The following is a 22908-nucleotide window of genomic DNA, read 5'->3' as shown; positions in this document are numbered from 1 at the left end:
GAGAAAAAACTCATGAATACAGACAAGAGTGTGGGATGGCTTGGGGGGGGCGTGGTGGGTGGCGGAGGGTTTAGGGGAAAAAATGGTGGTGGACGGAGACTTGACTCGGGTGGTGAGCACACAATACAGTGTACAGATGATGTGTTGTAGAACCGTGCACCTGAAACCTGTATAATTTTGTTAACCAGCATCACCCCAATCAATTCAATTCAACGAAAAAATGGTAGGATGGTAAATTTGTTGTGTGTGTTTTGTATTTGTTGTATGTGTATGTTGTATATATTTTATCATAATTTTAAAAAGTGTCCTCCAATCAAATGTCCCTCATGCCATCCTGAAAACCTGGATCTGATGGAGGGGTGGGGGGAGAGGGTACTCGCCAGTTCCACAGCCATGGTCTGCAGAGTCCCTCTTGCCAGCCATGCTATAGAAGCATGAAGACCCATTCTACCTACCCAGATAAAATCTTCGTAGGTGTCCATTTGAGTTCTCATTAAGTGGTGCTCATTAACAAGGATGGATGAAGGTGGGAGGGACTTGGAATGCTAGGTGTCCAATCAGGGCATCATAGTGGGCTCCCATACAAGGACAGAGATCTGAGGCTTCTTGCCCTTGGGATGTTCCGGGGGGCCAAACTCTGGCAGAGAAGTCTAGGACTTTGGGGAAGCAGTTAAAAATCTTTAGGCTGGAGTCTTTGGAAAGATCCCGGGGCAATGTCAATTATAAGGCACATCCTGTGTTCTGGCAGTGAACCACAAAATGAACTTGAAGACTGGCAGACAACCTTCAAAGGAAAGTGGAAGGTCCATTCAAAAGTTGCCTCTCTGGTGGTTGATAGTCCCCAGGCACAGCATTAGCAATGGAGAGGCTGGCGCAGGGGGGTCTCCTGGGGAGGACCTGGATTTCCTTCCCCGGGGGGTCCCAATATAGAAGGCAGTGATCTCAATCAATACACCTGATGCCCACCTTCCCTGTAGCCTGGGTAGTATCAGGAAGTGCTGGTGGGACTTCCTGATGTCCCACCAGCCACAGGCTCAGGGCAAAGGCCAGGAAGTTCCTCTTTCAGCAGAGGCCGAACTAGCATCGTGCGCTAACAACAGTGTCTCCGTAGTGGCTAATGTGGAGGGGCTTGGAGAACACGTCAGAGAGTAAACAGGCCAGTCAACTAAGAGCCTTACCCAGAGTGGAAAACTTCGTACGGTAGCTTGTAAATTCTTGCAGTTTGGGGGCAACAAGGGGGAGAAGTTGTTAGGAGCATGGTCTTGAGATGTGTAGAAAACCAAGGAACTTAATTCAGTAGTTAAGTTTGTAACTACTGAAGCATGTGTTTCATGCCCAGATGTGTTGGCATCAGAAACTTAGTGGTACCTGACTGGGAATTACTTGGTATACACAGCCATAGAAATGTTGCACGTAAGACCAGGAGTCGTTGGAATGTGTAGGAAACAACCCAAACTCTAAAAGACATGAGTCCTGAGGAAGAAAGGAGAGTATGGTCATTTATAGATAAACTTGGGTTATTCCACACTGGGAAGAATTTCAAACGGCTGTGTGATGCTCTGACTTTTGTTTTTGGAAAATGTGCACTATGTATCTAGAGTTAATCTGGTTTGGACATGTAGACACTTTTGCCTTTTGCCTAATGTGAGCAACAAGATTTAAAACTGTTTTTTTCATCATTCAAGAGTTCCAAGAACTTGTTCAGAATAAGTTTCTCTGCTCACAAAGTAGTCATCGAAGAAGAACCTATGCTCCATGTGAATTGGGAGTTAGTTGCTTCTCTGGATTTGGTAATGATACTTTTTTTAAGAACTGTGAAATGAAAGATGGGTTGTCATTCTGCTTTTTGGAGAAAATAGGAATGTTATTTGCCTTCTCAATGAATTAGGCTTAGGAGCCCTAGAATGGGCCACATATGTTCAGTGCTTGAGATGGTCCGTGCAGAGAGTTCTTGGCCGGAGAGAGACACTCGGTGCCCCCACACGTTGCCTGGACCCGCTTGCAGATGGGAGAACGCCTTGGCCATTGCCATGGTGATTCAGGACTGTTACGTAACTCTATTTTGCATTTGGGTTGAACCACTCGAGTTTGTCGCAGGTGTAATGCAATTAAATATGGAATTTATTATTAGACGTAGAGCTCTTATGCAATTGTAATTTGAGACGTTCTGTTGTTTGGGAACACATCTGTGCTGGGCTGTCATTCGAGGGCAAAGAAGTCATTGCTGCCATATTTGAGCCACACCAATGGGAATGAGCCCTCTGCCACCTCAAGCTTCATGTACTGGTGGGTTTTGGAAACACACACCAAGGCATGCAGAACTGGAAGTCTGGGGCTGACTTCCCAGCCTCCACGGTGGCGCACTCTTTCCCGCCAGGTGCTCGCCCCGCAACTGTAGCCCCAGCCTATTCCCAGAAGTAGAACATTCCACAGTATCCTCGGCTGCTATCCATTCGGGCCCCGGTGGACCTTTTGTCCCCAGCTGAGAACAGGGACTAGGCCTGGTTTCTTGGCTTCACATCAAGCTCTCAAGCTTAGGAGTGAGTGTCTGCAGGTGAATTGTCCCCTGGGCCCATGGCCCTGAGGCCCTGCTGATGCTCCTGCCAGACTTGCTTCTCAGGACCCAGAACACCTTGCCACTGGGCACTAATGTCCACAGGCAGGCCTTTTTGATTCCTGCTTTACCGAACATTTGACTGATGCCCAGAGGGCACTTCTGTGGGCAGCTTTCTCCTGGACTGTCCACAATGGGCAGTGTTTACTGGAATGGGGAGTGTCAGTGTCTTCCCCTTTAAATGCTGTGCTTTGCTCATCAGCTGGATCCAGCTCTGTCAGCACCCACAGCCTGGTCAGTGTTGCTTGCTCCGCCCACCCCAGTGACCGGGGCTACTTCTAGTTTCCAGGTCTCGTCCTCCTACTGCCCCACCCCCGGCCACCTAGCTGAGGGAGGATATCCATGCGAATTACTTAGATGTTTATACTCCGGGCAGAAATCACGGAGAGCTGTTTCAAATGGTCAACTAATCAATTTTGCTGAGCTTTTTAGCTTGAAAGTCTGGGATAAGGCTGGGAAAGGATTTTAATAACGCTTCAACGCGTGATTTGGAACAAGGAGGCGGGAGGTGCTCTGGGGCAGCCGGCGCAGGCCTGGGTCCGCAGTCAGGCAGGTGCGGGAGGCCGCCCCCGGAGGAGCGGTGTTGCGCTTAGGTCTGACTCCAGCTGCCGGCGGTGGGCTTTTTTTCCTGATTATGTCAGAGGTTTATCAGAATCTTCAACCACAATGGGGCTCATAAAAATGTTCCAGTGTAGGCTGTTGGGGGTGAGTCATCAGTCTGGGTCCTCCTATGTCAAACTGGAAGGGACTTCGAATGGCATCTGGCCTCTCGCTTTTCCAATTGCTCATTTTGACTCCCGAGTGGTTATGAAACCGATTTAATGGGGCGTGACCGGCTTGCCTTTGTTTTGTTTTGTTTTTCATGAAAGAATGGGATAGACTAGATCAGAGCAGATCTTATGTAATATATAAGGTATTATTTTGTAAAACTTGTGTTTCAGGTCTGTATGTGCGTGTACTGGATCACGAGGCAAAAATCTATGATTTACTGAGGCTCATAAATAAACAAAGTGTCAAAGTCCCTGATCTGGTCCAAATGCCCTCATTTGACATCTGAGAAAACAGAAGCTCTGAGGGGAGCCGCGATTGGCCTAAATCCATTAAGCTGAGTGGCAGAGAGAGAATTGGAGCTGCAACTTGAACCCCAGGCTTTTATTGTGAGTTGGCGTGCTCTGTTTGGTGTTTTTCTACCCAAACAAGAGAAATTAATACAGGCTCTTGATTTTGGCCATTAGTAGTCATTAAACTGTATAGCAGCCATCACTGACAGTTGTCATAAAGTGAGGGTGGGGGAAAGGAAGTGGCGTGAAATGAAGAAAAAGGAAGAGGTCAGAAATTCAGAAAAACATGGATGAACTTCAGAAAGGTCTGGGAAGAAAGGTTGCCCTAAACTCTAAGTACAAATGGAAGCTTTGCAGTGATCTCGCATTTGGTGTAAGAGGTTGTGACAGGGACAGGCCAGGTGATGAGGGCACGAAAGGTTCATTCAGGGAAAGTGGAACTCTAATTGAGTCCCACTGTCCCTTTTTGGTCTAAGTTGCCTGTTCATCTGGGGACCATTTTTCCTTTGACAATTCTACCTGTTGGGCTATGCGTTTGGATTGGTGGTAATTGTCATCATGTGTGTTCTGGCAGATAACTTTCTTCCTATTCTTATTTTTTTTTCTTCTTATTCTTAAAGGCCTAAAAAAAGAAATCAGCCCATTATGTCAGGGTATTGTCTTTTGTAAAATAATGTGCCCCCCCCAAAAGGCAGTAAGAGTTTAATAAACGTTCATTTTAAAATGTGCCCTTACAGGCCAACAGTGAGAATATCAATATTCAATCATTGCTTCTCGGTAATTATAACGTGTAACGGTAGGTCTCATATTGTTGCGGTCCCAGAGCCACATTACTTGAATTGGTGCTTCTAAGCTTTGTTTTCAACAGTTTCATGACAGATTCAACTTTTGTGAGGTGCAGGGACCCAGATATTACCCCCAGTCAGGCCTCATGGAAATGTTAAGATAATTTAGGATTTCTGTGCAGAACTCCATAGTTTCAAGAATACTGTGTTCTCTCAATGATCACAGTGTGTTTTAATTTTCATCAGTTCTGCTTGAGACTGAGTTGCAACTTTTTAGGTCAGATACCTAGTAAATGAGCCTCTTTCTGAGGCACACACTCCACATCCGCAACAGGAACTTCAAGTTCAAGTCCTGGGCATCAGTGTCTGGGAGGCTCTTCTGCCACTGTGGCTTTGCTCCAGCCTGAGAGTTCTGCTGTTCTTCAACACCTGTGAGTCTATTGAACTAGGTCCAGCTTAAAAATGAGAACTGTCTCCCCACATCCACTGCCCAGCGAGAGCCTGAACGCTTGTAGTTTCTCACACCAATCAGCAGTAGTCCACACCAGTCCGTCCTCAGCTACATTTCCAAGTCCAGTGTGTTCAGCTGTCCTGTGTCTTCTAAGTCAAAGAGCGGTCATGTGACATTGGGACGCAACAGGCTGAGTCCTTCAGAGCCCTTTAATTCCCAGAGTTCTTGATCTGTGGCAAACCTCCCACACGCTGATGACGTAGCCATCCGACGACACTGAGGTAGACCGTCCCTACACAGCTCTTTAACCTCATCTAAATAATACATAAGGATGATGGTGAAGGGCACTTCCATGAGAACTTTTTACACCCTAGTCTCTTTCAGAGCACTCACTTTCCCAAGGAGTCGCACGGTAGAGTCTGAGCTTTAAAAAACACTGAAACAAAACAACTTTATCGTTTTCATTGCTGATGCCACGTGCTTTTCCATGTGTGTCCCAAAGTTCTCAGTTTCCTCACCGCCTGCAGACAAGGTGCTTATTTGTTCATGCTGCTAGCTCATTAAATAGAAAACGGTGCCATAAACCTCTAGGTGGGGGGCATATGGGACACCTCTACCTCCTGCGGGCATGAACTTTGCATCTAAGCACCAGGTCCTTTATACTGAAGGCTGATTTGTTTGCTAAGTTGATTTCTTCAGTTCAGGGACCCTCAGTTCCCTGGGAGATAGATTGCTGCAGATTCGGATACTTGTGAAGATGTTCTCAGAACACTCTACTGCTGTTGGGTATGAGAAGGGGCTACGTGTGTGGTACCCTGAGAAGGGTATTTGGTGAGGCACTGGCATGGGAATATAGACAGGGGAATGGAGAAGTCGGAAGTACATATAGGAACTAATAAATGATAAAAGTGTTACTTCAAGTCAGTTGGAAAAGGGTGCATTTCCAGATGGAGCATTACCATCTGGAAAAAATAAGGGTGGATCCCTATTCCCACCCTTGCTGTCAAATAAATTCCTGATGTATCAAATATCTAAGTTTTTTTAAAGAAATAAAAGCCAGAAAAATGGAAGTTCAAAAAAAAAAAATCCTTGGTGGAGATAGCCTTTCTGAGTAAGATACACAATGAAATGGAGTCAATTCAACAAGGCAAAAACAAATGTTTTCTGATTGGAAAAAATACTAAATAAAAATAAAAGAAATGATAAAAATGAGAAAATATTTGCAATATATATTAAATATAAAGGGTGATTTTCTTTAATATATAAAGAGCTTCTACAGATAAATTAGGAAAAAGTCAATAACCCAATGGAAAAGTAGCAAAGGACTCTTCAGAAAACAAAATACAGTGGATTTTTAAACAAATGAAAATATGCTCAAACTGCTTCATAGGTAGAGAAATGCAGATTAAACTACCATCAAGATTAAAGACTTAAGTGTAAGACTCAAAACCATTAAAAATCCTAGAAGGAAAGTAGGCAGTAAACATCTCAGACATTTTCATAATAATGTTGTTTTCTGATTTATCTCCTGGGGCACAGGAAACAAAAGACAATAAGCAAATGGGATTACATCAGACTAAAAGTTTTTTTCACAGCAAAGGAAACCATCAACAAAATGAAAAGCCAGCCCACTGAATGGGAGAAGTACTTGCCAATGATACTTGTGATAAGGGGTTAATATCAAAAACTTACAAAGAACTTATATAACTCAACACCAAATAAATCCAATCGATAAAATGGGCAAAGGACCTGAATAGACACTTCTCCTGAAAGGACTTACTGATGATGGCCGGTGGACCTATTAAAAAGATGTTCAATGTCATTAATCATCAGAGAAATGCAAATTAAAACCACAATAAGATACCACCTCACACGCGTCAGAATGGCCATCATCCGTAAGTCAACAAACAAGTGTTGGTGAGGATGTGGAGCAAAGGGAACCCTCATGCACTGTTGGTGGGAATGCAGACTGGAGAAGCCGCTCTGGAAAATCGTATGGCATTACCTCAAAAAATTAAATCTGGAACTGCCTTATGACCCAGGGATCCCACTTCTGAGAATATGTCTGAAGAGACTCCAAAGACTGTATGCACCCCTGTGTTCAATGCAGTGATTTTTTTTTTTTTTAACAATCATCAAGATTTGGAAGCAGCCCAACTGCCCATCAGTAGAAGAATGGATAAAAAAGCCATAGTACATTTACACAAGGGAATATTACTTGGCCATAAAAAAGAAAGAAATTGTACCCTCTGTGACAGCGTGGATGAACCTGGAGAACATTACTCTAAGTGAAATCAGCCAGTCAGAGAAAGACATGTGTCGTGTGGTTTCACCCATATGTGGAATCTAATGAACAAAATAAACTAACAAACAAAATGGAAACAGATCATAGATACAGAGAACAGACCGACAGCTGTCGGAGGGGTGTTGGGCTGCTGGGTGAAAATGGTGAAGGGATTAAACAAACAAATAAACCTCACAGACACAGACAACAGGAAGGTGATGACCAGAGGGAAAGGGGGGTGGGGGGAAGTAGCAGAGAATAAAGGGGGGATAAAGGTGGTGGAAGGAGGCTTGGCTTGGGGTGCTGAACACACAGTGCAGCATACAGATGATGTGTTATAGAATTGCACACCTGAACCTATATAATTTATTAATCAACATCACCCCAATAAATTCAATAAAAAAATAAGTAAAAATAAAAAATTATATTTTTTGTTAATAAAACAAATAAAACTACCATCAAAAGGTAAAGATTTATCATTGTGACCAGAGAGAACCAAGTGCTCTCATACACTTACTTATGGGCATGTAAATTAACATAACCCACAAAGAGAGCAGTTTAGCAACTTATCAAAATAAAAGTGTAGATAATGTTTGACCTAATAATTTTATTTCTAGGAATTTATCCTACAGACAGACTGGTTCGTGTTTATGGTTTCTGTGTCCTTATCATGCTGTTGAACTTCTCACTAAGTTCCTCAAAGTTCTCACTAAGTTCCTTGAATATTCTTATAACCATTGCTTTAAACTCTATCTCTGGTAGTTTTCTTGCCTTCATTTCCTTTAGTTCTTTTTCTGGAGATTTTTCCTGCTTTTTTCTTTGGAAGCCTGTTTCTTTGTCTCCACATTTTGGCTGCTTCCCCACGTTTGTTTCTACATGTTAGGTAGAGCTGCTACCCTCCTGGACTTGGTAGAGTGGCCTAATGTAGTAGGTGTCCTGTAGGTTCCAGTGGTGCCACCTCTCCAGTCACCCAAGCAGGGCACTCCAGGTGCACCTCTGTGTGAGCTGTGTGCACTGTCCTGTTGTAGTCAAGCCTTGATTGTCATTAGTTTCACTGGGAGGGACTGACCCCCAGGCTGATGGGCTTTGGGGACCGACTCGACTACAGTGGAGGAGCTGCTGTACATGAGTTGACTCTACAGAGCAGAACTTGCTTCATACTTGCTCACCAAATCTGCCCCTTGAGTGTGTTGCTCATGGAGGTGGTAGGGTTGTAATCCGGTGTGGTCTGACGCTGTCCACTGGGCACACTGGTTCTGGGACCTCCTTGGAGGTGCAAAGTCAGCTACTGGCTGTGTCCTGCCTGGGGCCACTGGCATGAGCTACAGAGAGATCTCCAGATGGCTGCTACTTATGCTGGGCTTGGAGGTGCCCAGGTGAGAACAAGCTGTGAACTGAGGCCAGCTGCCGTTAGCACTGGACCTAGGGCCACTTAGCAAGAGGTACAGGGTGTGCAGAGGTCAGATGCTGTTTGTTTGAGAGATTCTTAAGAAAGTCCAAAGCATGAGGCAAGAGAGGCCATTTGTATGTAAAAGCCACTGGAGGGAGCTTGAGTGGGCCTGCAAATCGGGTGGAGTGGGGTCTCAGGGAGTCACCAGGGGCGGGGTGAACAGTGTGAGCCAGGTTGATGGTAACTCAGATATGGTACCCACCGGCCAGCCCTGTGAGGATGGGGGTCTCTGGAAAGGAATAAAGGTCTCAGCCAGCACTTTCATCTGGCAGAAAGGTGCGCCGCCCCCACCCCCTCGCTTTTGCCCTGATTCCAGACAACGCAATTCCTCTCTGTGTGCCTCTGGTGCCTTGCTACCTGCAGCCCCAGAATTGGAGCTCAGACAGACTGAGTCTGAGTAAGTCCATGGGCAGGGCCTTCAAGAGGAACTGCCTGGGACTCCAGAAGCCCTCTGTCTCGCTCAGCCTCAATTCCTGTGGGTTTTCACAGCCAGAAGTTATGGGGACTTCTTTTCTTGGTTCTAGAACCCTGGGCTGGGAGGTCTGATGTGGGGTCGGGACCCCTCACTCCTCAGGGGGGACCTCTGAAGCCAAGATCTTCCTCCCATTTTTTTATCCACCGCACGTGGGTGTGGGACCAGCCAGGTCCATGTGTCCACCCCTCCTGCCAGTCTCTATGTGGTTGTTCTTTAAATCCCTAGTTGGAGGATTTCTATTCAGCTAGATGTGAGGTAGTTCTGAATGATGGTTGTTTTGTAGTTTAGCTGCAGTTTTAGGTGTAGTTGTGGGAAGATTCAAGTACCGCATTTTCCTATGCCACCATCTTGACCGGAAGTAGTCAGCCCTTCTGTTTTAAGAGGTGAGCGTACTGAGCGTCATCTAGATTACAGAGCCCAAACAGGGCTCTACCCCTCCACCTGGCTGCTGCCAAGTCCAGGAGTGGACACATTTCAGAGGAAGTCAGCATTTTATGGCTTATCTTTTTTTTTCTAAAGCGGAAAAAGGTCATAGCTTTGTATGAAGACATTATGCTATCACCTTTCTTCTGTCCTTTTCACCAAAGCTGGGAACAAAGAGTGGAGATAATACTGCAATTTCTATTTCTACAACCTCATTTGAAACCATTCTCTTTGATTTAAATTTTCTTGAAAAGGATAAATTGTGTTAACTTAGTTCAAGTTGGGGAAAAGTTGATTGGACATTCTGTTGTCAAGGAAACCGATCGTCTTTCTCTCTCTCTCTCTCATATGCTCACACACACACCACACACCACCCACTAGTTATTACAGTGCCCTTTTAACTCCTCATCTGAGATTTTAAAATTACTTTAAAATACCCAAGAACTCTACTCTGAAACTCTGTACAAGAAGTCCTCCAGGAAGTGGTTCGTAGAATTCAAACTCAAGGAGGCCTTTTTCTAATTCCGGGGAAGCTACTGTCATTCTGAGTCAGTGCTATCTCTCAGAAATGTATGAGACAGTCTGCAAGGTCAGTGTCAAGTCAGCTGCAGAATGAGACTATTGGGAAGGGAAGGATGGAACAAGAATTTTTACAGAGCCATAGAACAGCACAAGAGAAAGAGAATGGTAAACAGTTCAATCCCTTGAGCCTTTATTGAATATCTATCATGCTGAAAGTAAGAAGCTATACATACCAAAAAAGGAGAGAAAAGGAAAAAGAATAGGAAAAAAAAGGAAAAGAAAGAAAAGACAAGACCAACCTGAAAGCAATCTTAGAGCATGAGGTAGAGTTGCCTCTTATTGAAAGGTATGCACCACCTCCCATTCTTTCAGCTGAGAAGTACACCTCTCTGTTCCATCAATGTCATTCTTGGCCACGTGACCTCCTTCCCTGACTTTGGGTGTGGCCATATAACTTGGTTTGGCCAATACAATGTTAACAGACATGATACAGCAGACACTTCAAATGTTCTTGTGCTGTCAAGCTTTGTTCTCTTGGACCTTGGCTTTCTGCACAAGAAGAGCCTGCCCTGGCCTGCCAGCTGTTCCCAGGAGATTGAGAGACATGTGGGGCAGAGCTGGCCTAGCGGGGCCTCCTGCCCAGCTGCCCTGCAGACACACCGGGAAGCTCAGCTCAGCCTCCCAGCCAAGGCTGGCTCCAATCAGTCAATTTTAGCCAACCCTTAGACATATGATAAAAATAATAATTTGTTGTTTAAGTCACTTCGTGTTAGAGTAGTTTGTTATACAGCAATAACAATCTTAAATGGAGAGCATCTATTCAGTAGTCTAACATCTTAATTTATTACCTTCATGGGGTCATGTAGCAAACCAAAGAGTGGTTAAGGAGACAGTGGCCAAACTGTGGGTCTTCTGGGGAGGGCTGTTTTCACACAGGGTGCGAGTCAATCCCTTTCGAAAATCATCGCTGGGAGAACAAGATTATATATCCTAGGACTGAGGGGCTCACAAGCCCCTGGACTCCATGAGAACATACACTGGAAACACGAGAGAACTTCACTGCACTGGAAAAGTTATAACCGACCCAAAGGTCTGGGAAAGAGCTGCTAACATCAGCCAGCGGCTGAGGATAAGCTGAGTAAGGACAGACTGAACTGCTGAGCGCTCCAGTGGAAAAGGACACGTGCCGAGAATAAATTGACTCAAGTCTGTGAAATCTTGAACAGGGCAAATGCTCTGAATGTGAGTTTGTTCGCCAGATTCTGGAATTTCACTAAAAAAAAATGGGTGGTGAGCATACTCTGAAGCATAAAAGGGAAAATTCAGGGAAAATCAAGGAAAGCGATATTATTTTACCTGGCTGAGAACTAGGGTGGCCCTGTTCCTAGTGTATCCCGGACAGCCTTAGTTTCCACTGTCCTGGGGTGATAGTTAACAGCACCCCCCTTTCACTTTCAAAAGTGTACTGGATTGGACGGTAGGTGCGATGGTCACCAGGCTGACAGTAGTTTTTACCCATAGAGTTGAACAAAACAGGTGCGGGTAGGGTTCAGATAAGCTCATGGGGAAAGACCTGTGATGGGTTATCAGGGCAAATTAGGCCCAGGCATAAAGGGCCGCTGGGCCCCACTGCAGCTCACCCCCATGCACCCTTCGTTGTGGAGATGGTGTGAGCACCCAGGGCCTGACCCTGCTGGTCAGGGTCTGAAAGGCTGGGAAGTGTTGTTTCAAGGCTCTCCGATGCCCCCTTGTCCCACTCTGGGGTCTTCTCTAGGGGCCTCATCTGCTGGGCACCCCCTTGTGGATCCGCAAAAGACGGGAACACAGGTATCTTCCCATCTTGTCATTACTTCCACGCCCTGTGACACACAAGCATCAAAACACACGGCAGAAGAATGGAGTTCCCCTCTTACCCGCACAGACGTCCGTACAGCCTTCTGAGCTCCATCTGGCTTTCCCAGAAACCCTGCAGAAAGCCCAGCACGTGAGTGAGAATACGATTCAACCAAATGTCCAGTGTTCAGACTTATTCGGAGAAAAAGTCTGGAATGGCGAGAGCGCAATTACATCAACAATGAAGAACGGATTGAAGTGATATTGCTTTCAAGTACTTTGGAGTATTAGAATAAACTGATACCTTTAAAATATATCTATGTAGAGCCAAGGAAAAGTCTCCATCGGCTCTGCTTTAATGGGCAAAAAAGATCATTTATACTTAAACTATTTGTGTGTAATTGCCGCTAAAATATTTGAAAACTGTTGGCTTTCTCAACTATGTTAACACTCACCTCTGCAGTTGGGTTTATATTATTATTATTTTTGGCAAAGCCTCTTTTCCCTGCCACTCTATGTGTAACCGTCTGCTGGGTCTGTCCAAGTGATCACAAATTCTGAATTATCGCGATCCAAGTTAAATTTCAAATAAATCAACATCTCCGTAACTTAAGAACCTTAGAGCAACTTTACAGAGGAAAAAATACTAGGCACGTTTTGGAGTGAGAAAGGCGTGTACCTGCAGATATGCACGGGGTGGGGGGATGGGGGTGGAGGCCCCGAAAATGCTAGACTCATTGTGTTGTAGGGGTGGAGTTGTGTGTAAGCAGGGAGTTGTGCAGATACACACAGAGGGATTGTGGGGGGAAGGGGTTAGAAGTGGCTTGGCCCATTGCATTGTGGGAATGCAGTGAGCATGAAAATGCGCCCGGGTCGGGAGGGAGGTGGGGGAGCGGAAAATGCCAGGGGCGTGTTGTGGGAATGAGAATGCAGGCAGATATATGGGGCCGGGGTGAGAGTTGAGAGTTGGGGAGGTTGAAGAGGGGGGTGCCCTTGACGGAAATACATTCCATTCTCACTAAATCAACTTTCATGGCCTACGCTTGCGTAGATCAAGGGAAGGACATATGAACACAAAAATAGTCATTGAAATTACTGTGTTCTAGAAGGAACTTGGCAGGGGGAGTACATACAAGGATGACCAGCTAAAAACGAGCGAACGTGGACCTTTTCCAGAGGCAGGAGTGCTGTGTTCTCCTCACATCGACAGTCAGCTTGTTTCCCTCCCACTGCTACTACCAAAGTGATTCCTCCACTCAGTGCAGCTGATCATCCCCCACCCCGGAAATACGTGAAATGTATGTATTCCTATCTGACCTGTTGTTCTATTTTGACACCTAGAGATTTCTTCCCACTCACGTCAGGAACCTCACAGGAAGCCTGGATGAGATAGCTGGAGGCCTAAAGTTGTGAACTGGCCATCCCTGAGTTAGAGATGAGGACGAGAGAAATGATGAAGAGCGGAAGAGGCTGTTGGACAGAGAAAGGGGCAGAAGGGGACAGAGAAAACACTGAGATGGAGGAAGGACAGAGGCAGCCAGTGTGATTTTTCCAGCTGCCTCTGCGGGGCGAGGGATCCTAAAGAGACCTGAAAGGCACAGTAGCGGGGCTGGCCCAAATCCTAGCCTTCCTGCCTTTGTGTGGCTTTGTGGCTGCCCCATGCTGGGTCTGGTGGCTCCTGATGTCGGGTCTGATGGCAGCACCCCATGAGTTAGCAGAATAAACCACGTGGCTTCTGAGAAAACCCAATGTGAGGGGAAAAATAACCTCCAAAGATAGAGCCCTGCGCCTCTATCTACAAACGTGGACATTTGCACTTGCTAGTCACTGGGGTGCATCTGGCTGAACCAGCTTCCCTTCCAGCCTTTTGTTTCCCACAACTCAAGGCCTTGCCCCTGTTACCCTGGCTCCAGAGTTAACGGCAGGTTTGACTCATCTTGCCTCGAATACTCTACACCTCCTTAGTCCCATGAGGTGCTAATTTTGTCCCCAACATCCCCCTCTTTTTACCATCATTATCACCCTGGGCCAAGTCTTCTCTTCACGCTTAGGCTTCTACAGACATGACCCAAGTCCTCTCCCTTACAGGGTAGTCATCCACTCTGCTGTCCCTCTCCTACTCACGATTTGATGACACATGAGTGTTCCTGCACTTGCCTGTCTAGACAGTCAGAATCTAGCCCACCCCCGTCCCCCGCCTCCTCTCTCACAGCTGCGTTCCTCAGGGCGCCCCAGTCTTTGGCTTCCAGGCAGTTCACCAAGCTGTGTGTGCCCTTGTTCTCAGTAGGTGCATCACACACATTGTCCCCCCCCCCCAATCTGGCTTGCGTGGCCTTCTCTTTGTATCTATTGCTCCTCTTCCTCCAGGAAGTCCTCCAGTCCTGATGGCTCCCCCTTCTCCTCTAAAGGACAACCCCCCAAATCTAGCACTAGGCTAGATCTGATCTGGTATTGTCCACGAGTATTTGGTGTGCGCCCTTGCGGCCAGAAGTAACTTCTACTTTTACCCCATTTCGGGGCCTGGCAACCTTTAGACACTCATGAAATGGATTTGGGGGTGAATGAATGGACTCCATACATATTAATGAGTGATAAGCGATGAATCGTTGCCATCGCTGTAGTGCCTTCATTGTACAGGCCACTCCAAGTGTGGGCGGCCTGGAGAGCAGCAGGGCTTCCCAGGGAAAGCTGCCCTGGGCTCAGCACGTCTTGGGCTAGAGACAAGGAAGACAGCCCTTACCTGGCGAAAAAATGTCAGGTTTCCAATAAAAGGGGAAGGCTTAGGGTGTCTGATGCCCAACTTCTCTAGTCTTGAAAATGCGGAGGTGGAGTACCTGCGGGGAAAAACAGAGAAACTGCCGTTTATGTTCATGCTTTTGGCCGCGTGTGGTGTCAGGATTATTGAGTCCTCTGGAAGTGTGGGGAGAAAAAAGTTTCCAGTCGACAACATCTAAGGACCGAAGTGGTAGGTGGCTTGTGGGTAAGTGAGTAGTGTTGGACTCAGTGAATGCCTCCTGGCTGAGCGACAGCTAGAGATCAAGGAATCCTCAAATCTTACGGTTGGAAGACCCCTGAGAGATGATGTAGTCCAAGCGCCCCTTCCCCCCTAAAATGCCCGTCAATAAATTGCTTCTTAAAACACGTCCCGCCTGGCTGGCGTGCGTGGGAGCACAGGCCTGAACGGTCCATAGCATGCCTGGGTGCAGGCCAGTTCCCAGAAGGGGACATACATTAATATCTCTTCCAGTCTTTCTCCTCCTTCCCCTCTCTCAGCTCCCCTGCCCTGGCCTGTGTGGCTCAGTTGGTTTGGGTGTCATCCCGCAAAGCGAAAGGTTACCAGTTCGATTCCCAGTCAGGGCACATGGCTGGGTTGCAGGTTCAGTCCCCAGGCAGGGCCCATGCAAGAAGCAGCTGATCAATGTTTCTCTCTCACAGAGGGATCTGTTTCTCTCCCTCTCTTTGTCCCTCCCTTCCCCCCTCTCTGGAGTCAATAAAAGAAAATAAAAACAATAACAACAAAAAACAAACGAAAGCAAAACACAACAAAAACACGCCACTCCCTAGTTCAGCCCCTTTGCCTCTAAATCTACCATGAAGAATTGCCCCTGGAGGCAAGGGGTAAAGAAAGCTAAGCCGGGTCGGGCCTGGTGAGTACTTGGATGGGAGAAGGCAAGGGGTAAAAAGTAACAATTGCAAAAATAAGTTCCCCGTGTAAATTTGTCTTTTTCTTGGTCAGAATGGACTCCTGCACATAATTTGTCCCTCGGCACATTCCTTGGCCTAATAGAAATAAAAACAGGGACGGAGAGGACACATTGTGGGGACAAGACCTCCTCACCCGCCACTAACAACCTCTTTATGTCTTTGTTTTCATGGCCTGAAACCATATGGGAAGCATATTTTCTTAACCAAATATCAGGAAATGTGGCCCGACAGATTTCTGTGCCACTTTCCAGGAGGAAGCGGCAGTCTGAGCAGTGCAGGGTGGCTGTCAAAACATTGGAATTACTGGGGTATTTCAACAGTTTATGGGAACGGAGGGGTAGCACAGTGAGAGGCAGAACTGGCTTAGAGAACCCCGGACATATGGCTGGAGTCCCTGATCAGCCAGCTAATTAGGTCAGAAGTTCAGTTAGTTCAGAAAAATTAATGAGTCAAACTGGGTGTTTAGCATCATGCCGAGATCAGCCAGATCTTACCGGTAATTTAGGGACAAGGGAAAATATAGAGAGGGTCGCTACAGCTGGACTTCATAGCAGTACTGGAATGTAAAAAAAATTTTTTAAAAACATTGCTGTAAGAATCACTCTGTTGCTGGAGCCTCTGACCTTCCCACCTGCGATCCCATCAAGAGCACTTAAAATACAAACTTTTCACTGAATGCTTGCATATTCAGAGAAGGGCCAACCCAGGGGACGTGTGGGTTTGCGTTGTTCTGAGCGATGGGTCTGTTTCTAGAGTGGCCACAAGGGAGAACCGCGCCTGCGCAAAGAAGGAAGGAGAATTGTGCTCCCGGCTCCCCCACCAAAGTCTCCACTGGGTGGCTGCGATACTGGGTTTGAAGGAATCCCCAAGACATTTACGTCCATGTTCAAGTGTAATTACAGGCCACACTCAGAGCCATGTGCGAATCACCTGGGTGAGTCTCGGCCGTATCCCTCCTTGTTAGGGTGTGTACACAGGGTGTCACAGTTTTTCTTTCAAGTCAGCGATGGTATTTCCAATTTCGCCCCTCACACCTAAGAAGAAAGACCAAAGGAGACATACCAGTCCGTTCAGTACTTCCCTCAGCATCCCTGACCTGGCTTCTAGTTTCATTTTTCGTCAGTTTTTGTGAATTATTTTCTAAATGTAATCTCTCAGGGGTAGAAAGAAATATGTCATCTTGGGCCACGTAATTACATCTTAATTTTGTAATTAGATGTCTTGATTGTCTAATTAAAGGACAAGAAGTCTGTGCCTAATTACACATGCTAATTATTATGCAAGTCCATGCCCTAATTATGTAACTCCACTTAGGAAAATATTGCTTGCGTGTCCCTGCACAAAATTCAGACATTTTCAGACAAATGGCATCAGCAGAGAATGTTCTAGACGTAGCCATCAACTTCGCGTTGCAGCCTGGACTCAAGTGCAGACCCTGAGTGTCTGGGGGTAGGAGTTGCCCAATGTTGCATCCTTAACGAGAGTCCGTGCACCCAGGTCACCAGGGAGGGGTCACTGCCACCGGACTTCTGAGCAGAATCGCCAGGCGGGTTCGTTTGTCTCCCTCTAACTCCCTTCTCTGCACCCTTGTTTCACATTTCCTGGTCCCAGGGTCTTCTCTGTCTCTCTCAACAGGGTCCCAACCCAGAACCTATGGACCCCTAGTTAAAAGTTGAACTGTGTCACTCCAAAGAAGTCCAAGTCCTCACTCCCCGTCCCTCAGCACGAGACCTGATTTGGAGATGGGGTGTTTGCAAACGTGATCAGTTCAAATGAGGTCATACTAAAGTGGAGTGGACCCCTAGTGCATTTGGACTGGTGTCCTTGTAAGAGGGCAGCCATGTGAATGGGGACACAGGGACAATGCCGTGTGTCCAGAGGCAGAGGCAGAGGCTGGAACTCGGCCGCTGCAAGCCAGGCAATACTAAAGATCAGCAGCAAACCACGAGAGGCTTGGAGGAGGTGGGCAAGGAGTCTCCCCTGCGGGTTTCAGAGGGAGCATGGCCCGTGCCCGCCTGGATTTCTAGAACTTCTCAAACTCTCAGAACGGAGAGATCACAAAGTCTGGCGCTGTAAGCTCAGTTCGTGGTGTGGTGTTACGGAAGCCCTAGAAAACAGATAGACCAGGAATATCCACAAATGAGTTTCAGAGAGCCAATGAAAGAGAATTAAAAAAAAAAGTCCTCCTGGTACTTTCAAAATTATCGTTGTGAGAGAAATTTGCCCTTGTACAGCAAAATGTGCCATTAATTCCTGTGCCCTGGAAGAAGTGCAGGTGGCCGAGGATGCTGCTGTGGAAAGCAGGTAATGCACAGCCACACTGGGATCTCTGGGACAGCTTCCCCTGGATGTGGTGAATGCAAACACACCCCACCCAGTCACGCAGGTGGGCTTGTACCACTGCTCACAGGACGGACACTTAAGCTGGAAAATGACGAGGGAAAGTGTGCATTGTAGCTTCAGGAATAGCACCCGCCGCCTTTGGTCTCTGACAACTAACACGGTCAGTCACCCACTGCTGCCAGACACAAGTCCTGTAATGCCAGCGTGCACTTGCGCTGTCCGTTCTCAAAATACAGTGCGCATCATGGGTCGTTGTCAAAACAAGATTCAATTTTCAAAGCCCAGAAGTTTCCCGATATGTTATTTTCCCCAAGGCAAAGCCGCTTTTTAAAAAAATCCTAACCCGAAGATTTATTTATTCGAGAGAGGAAGGGAGGGAGGGAGAGAAGAGAGGAGGGGAGAGAAAAGGAGAGAGGAAAGCAAAACATTGATTTGTTGCCTTCCACACACATCATGACCAGTAATGGAACCTGCAACCGTTTGGTGTGCAGGATGGTGCTTCAACCAACTGAACCGCCCGGCTAGGGCCAGACAAAGCCCTTTCTCGGCACATTCAACAAGAGTGGCCAGCCCAGCCCTAGACGGTGTAGCTCAATGGATTGAGTGCAGGTCTATAAACCAAAGGGTTGCCAGTTCAATTCCTAGTCAGGGCGCATGTCTGAGTTGAGGGCCAGGTCCCCAGTAGATGGTGCACGAGATCAGCCAGATTTGCACGTGGCTTTTTTTTTTTTTTTTTAAAAAGAGAGAGTGGTCAGCCCACTGTTGAGCCAAAGAAGCCCCTTGTAATAAATTGGGGGATGTTTTCATGAATCATGTATTAAAGAGATGGTCAAACTGATTGAGGTTTGGAGCAAACGAAGAACATAATCAAATGAGAACCTGCCCTCCAAGACTTTCCAGCAGTCAGAGAGGAATTGGATTTTCTCTTCTGCGCATCTGGAAACAGCCAGCTCCTTGATTCATTCATCATCCTCCCCACCCCTATCAGAGAATTCAGAGGTGGTGCGCTGCTTCTGGAAAGCTCAGAGGCTACTGATGTTTTTGAAATGGTGAGAGATTTCTTGGGCAAATAATACTTCTCCAGGGATGAAAAACCACGATGCTCCAGGAACAGGCGAAGCCCCAGAATGCTGTGTAACCTAGTTGCCCTGCTCCTTGGGGAAGAAATTTGTTTTCACGTGGTTCCCCTAGACTCACAACACGCACAACCATCAGAGGCTTTGCCAGTGACTTCGTAAAACACTGGGGCCACGTCGGGCAGTTTTTATGGCAGTATGACGCTCCTCTTGTGGACATATAATTTACTAACTATTTTTTTTTCTTGTGTTTGCCGCTGGGCCTAATACTTCTTGTTTAATGTGCAGGGTGTCCTCAGTGTTCTCACTCACTGGTTATGCTACTACAATAAACTTGCCACAAGTCACTGGTTTTACAGACTGACACTCATGCCAAAGTGCTTTCCAGGACGTTTGTCCCAGCCAGTGTCACTGTCAGCGCACCCATCACACCAAACATCCTCCTAAAATTTCTCCCTAATTTCAGAGACACACCATGCACCTGCATGTCTGCATTTCTTTCATTACTAGAGAGAGAACTTTTTTGTCATCCCTCTTTCTCCAATTTCAAACATATTTCCCAACTTTGAAATGATTCCTTTTTCCCCCTGCTCATTTCCACTACGGTGCATGTAGGTGGCAGGCAGAGTTATGCCACGCCCATCGATTAATGAACTAGTTGGAATATAGGCAGTCATTGGTAGGTGACTGCAAGCTGACCCCAAACACCTGGCTGGGCAGGGAGAGGAGTTAAGCAGATGGAGTCTGAACAGTTTGCATTTCGAAAATACCTAACTACAGCCTTACTAGCTGACTTCAAAGCCTATTTCCTTCTTCCTTGCCCCCTTTTGTCTTCACAACTACAGCTAGAGAAACTGTCAGTACAGAAATTGCTTCAACTGCGCATCAAGGCAAGGGGTTCCTCGGATACAGAGTTCTTATGTGACGCATGCGCAGTTGCCGTTTTAGCGCTGCCATCTCCCCGTCTTAGCGTCCTCACGCTGGTTGCGTGCGCTCTCCTGTGGCCCACCCCCTCAAGCCCTTGCTCTCACTTGCCATCTGGCTGGACGTCATCTGGCGTACATCTGGTGGATTGGTACTGCGCATGTCTGGGAACGCTAATTGTTTTTTTATGCCAGTCTTGTAATGGGTGACCCTTGTAAACTTTCTTGCTGGTTTACACAAGGAATCTCTTTGATTTCTTATGCTGTCAATGATATGTTGTGCAAGTATTATTTGTTCTCTTTCTAATCCTTTGTCTCATTTCTTCTTTTCTTTTTCCATTGGCTTGGACCTCTAGTACAATATTTTAAAGAAGCAGTAAAAGAAAGCATCCTTTTTGTATTCTTGACTCTATAGGAATGTGTCGAATGTGTCAACTTATGTGTGAGATCTTGCTATAGATTTTTAAAAGATATTCTTGGTTGGGTTGAGGACATTTCCTTTTATTTCTAGGTTTGCTTAGAGAAGTTTGTCTTGATTAGGCTTGCCGTAATTTTGTCTATGTCATTAGTCTTTTCAAAGCATCAGCTTTTGCTTTTGTCAATCACGCCTATTTTTTTGCTATTCCTGTAATTTATTATTATATTTCTATTTTAATTTTCCTCCTATTTTCTTTGGATTTACTCTTTGCTTGCTGTTTCTTTTTATCTTTCTAACAATTTAGCTCACATCTTTTCAATATAATTTTTTTTTTACTTTTTAAAACTTTTTTTAAACTTTTTTTTTTATTACTCCATGTCCCCCATTCACAATACAGACCAGGCAAAGGGCCTGAGCTGAGGTGTATATGGGGTGGGTTTACTCTGACTCCTCCTTCTGTACAGGCGGTGTAAGAACACAGCCTGTGGTAAGCACCGGGAGGCCTATAATTTTATTTTTTGATAAATGCGTTTAAAGCTAAAATCTTCCTCCTTTAGCTGCATCGCATGTATTTTGAAATGTAATACTTTCAGTGTCTGTTGTATTCTAATAGAAAACTTCTGAATATGTGTTAAACTAAAGAATGGATCCTGTAACATCTTAAAATGGTAACACATTTTTGTATCATGATGAATTCATGGATTTAAGTATAATGTTTTGCTCTAGTGCAGTGATCATTTTATTTGTCAGATTATCCCACCTTTGGGTGATTGAGTGCATATAACTTTGTTCCTGAGAACTTTGGACAGAACAGCTTCCTTACTTTCTTAAATGACAAGATGTTCTAGGTTTGTCTTGCTCATTTCCTGCCCCAAACCTGGACCAGCAATTTTCCCGGGGAGTCCTGGTTCCTTTCAGTGGAAAATGGCATCTGGGGTCCACAAAAGGAGGAAGACGTTTCTCTGTATTTCTTGGGGCTACTTCATGATACCACATTTTGTTCTTCGACCACATGAATGGCTATTCAGAAACTTAAATAGATTTTGAAATTTGTTCATCGACTCCTTTGTAGGTACTTTACATAAAAGATCAATATGGTGAATCCTACCCAAAAGTGGAGGAATTCTTTTAAGTAAATGAATCTTTCCCAACTGTATTTAGTTTCCTGTGGCTGTTGTAATAAATAAACACAAACTTAATGGCTTAAAGTGACACAGTTTATTATCTTCTGGTTCTGGAAGCCAGAAGTTCAAAATCAGACTCACTAGCCCTTAGTTGAGGTATCAGGTAGGGATGCTCCTTCTGGAGCATCCAGGGAATTATTGATTTTTTATTCCCATGGCTTCTGTCCACATCACTCCAATCTCTGTCCTGGTCAGCACATCATCTTCTTGACCATTTCCTCCCAAGTCCCTCTCCTAAGGACCTTTGTGAGGACATGTAGGTCCCACCCAGGTAACCCAGGGCACTTTCCCCTGCTCAAGATCCTCAATCCCCTCCTCACAGTCCCTTTCGCCATAGGAAGTGGCATTCTACAGGTTCCAGGGATTGGGACCTGGACATCTTTGGGGGCCACGATCTAGCCACCATACCAGCTGATACTGTGTGTGGATCCTGGTTTTATTTGGAGTTCTGGTGTATGTGTCAGTAAAGGTGAAGTGTCTGGGATGGACACTGTCGGAGCTTCTGGTTTAGGGAGAACTGGGCGGCACAGCCGCTGGAGGGTGGGAAGGAGACAGGCCCAGAGCTTGAATGACTTGTCACCCGCCATGGGCACCACCGAACTGGGCTCTGGTGGCCCCACCATCTAAATGGCCAACAGATAACTATTCTAAAGAGAATTCTACAATGAAAAAATAAGGATGTCACCCAGCTGATGGCCATTACAGTGCAGAGAGTGAAAACGCATCTCCGTTTTTACCCCAGCTTTTCAGGGCAGCAGAGATCTGGTTGAGTCAATAAATCTCGATCGATTTCAAGATATTACTCTTCTCGATTCAGTCATTCATATAGCATCTCTACAGCCTTTGCTGTTATCTGCAAATCGCTTGTGCTATTTTACTTCCAATTTCCATTGAATAAACATAGATGCATTTATTTTAAAAGCAAACGTTATATCTTGACCACAAATGAAAACCATTACCATTTCCATCAATAAAAACTCAGGGTAAAAATAAATACTTGACAATGGAAAATTTTAAAAGGCCATGAACCCTCTAAAATTGATAACACCTGCTACAGATGGTCCCTAGGCCAAGGATGATCCGAATGGCCATATTTTAGCATGCACTCTGACCAGGTCTCCGACTCGGCTGATAGCTTAACACCATGGTCAGAGAAGGAGGAAACCGCGTTCCTTTTCAACATACATGTGGAGAAGCAGATCAGATGAATCTATTGTCTTGTGCTTCCTCTCTCAGAACTAAGAGAGCTGGTCTGTAGCTGACATTGGATTTTTTCCAAACCACGACAGCACTTCACCCACACGAGAGGGAGATATCCTAATACCGAACTCCTTTATTACTCTTCGGGTTCAAGTTCATGG

General features: G+C 45.8%; 1 protein-coding gene and 1 non-coding gene across 2 annotated transcripts in view; both read right to left on the bottom strand.

Moving 5' to 3' along the window:
• TBXAS1 (thromboxane A synthase 1) overlaps positions 1–22908 on the bottom strand; it is a 139558-nt gene that overhangs the window by 97370 nt on the left and 19280 nt on the right. Inside the window, exons 2-3 of the mRNA XM_053656614.1 lie at positions 14639–14732; positions 11979–12031 (exon numbers count right to left, since the gene is read on the bottom strand). Of these exons, the coding sequence (XP_053512589.1) occupies positions 11979–12031; positions 14639–14732 (147 nt within the window). The remainder of the gene's footprint in view (positions 1–11978; positions 12032–14638; positions 14733–22908) is intronic.
• LOC119044646 (small nucleolar RNA SNORA51) lies at positions 20737–20867 on the bottom strand. Its single transcript, XR_005081654.2, has one exon. It is a non-coding gene; the product is annotated as a small nucleolar RNA SNORA51 (small nucleolar RNA).

This window comes from Artibeus jamaicensis, unplaced genomic scaffold (genome assembly GCF_021234435.1).
Source record: "Artibeus jamaicensis isolate MK-2021 breed Jamaican fruit bat unplaced genomic scaffold, CSHL_Jam_final scaffold_2172, whole genome shotgun sequence".
In the NCBI taxonomy this organism is placed as follows: Eukaryota; Metazoa; Chordata; class Mammalia; order Chiroptera; family Phyllostomidae; genus Artibeus; species Artibeus jamaicensis.
The sequence above is the reverse complement of the archived record's forward strand: the minus strand, read 5'-3'. Positions and strand labels throughout refer to the sequence as shown.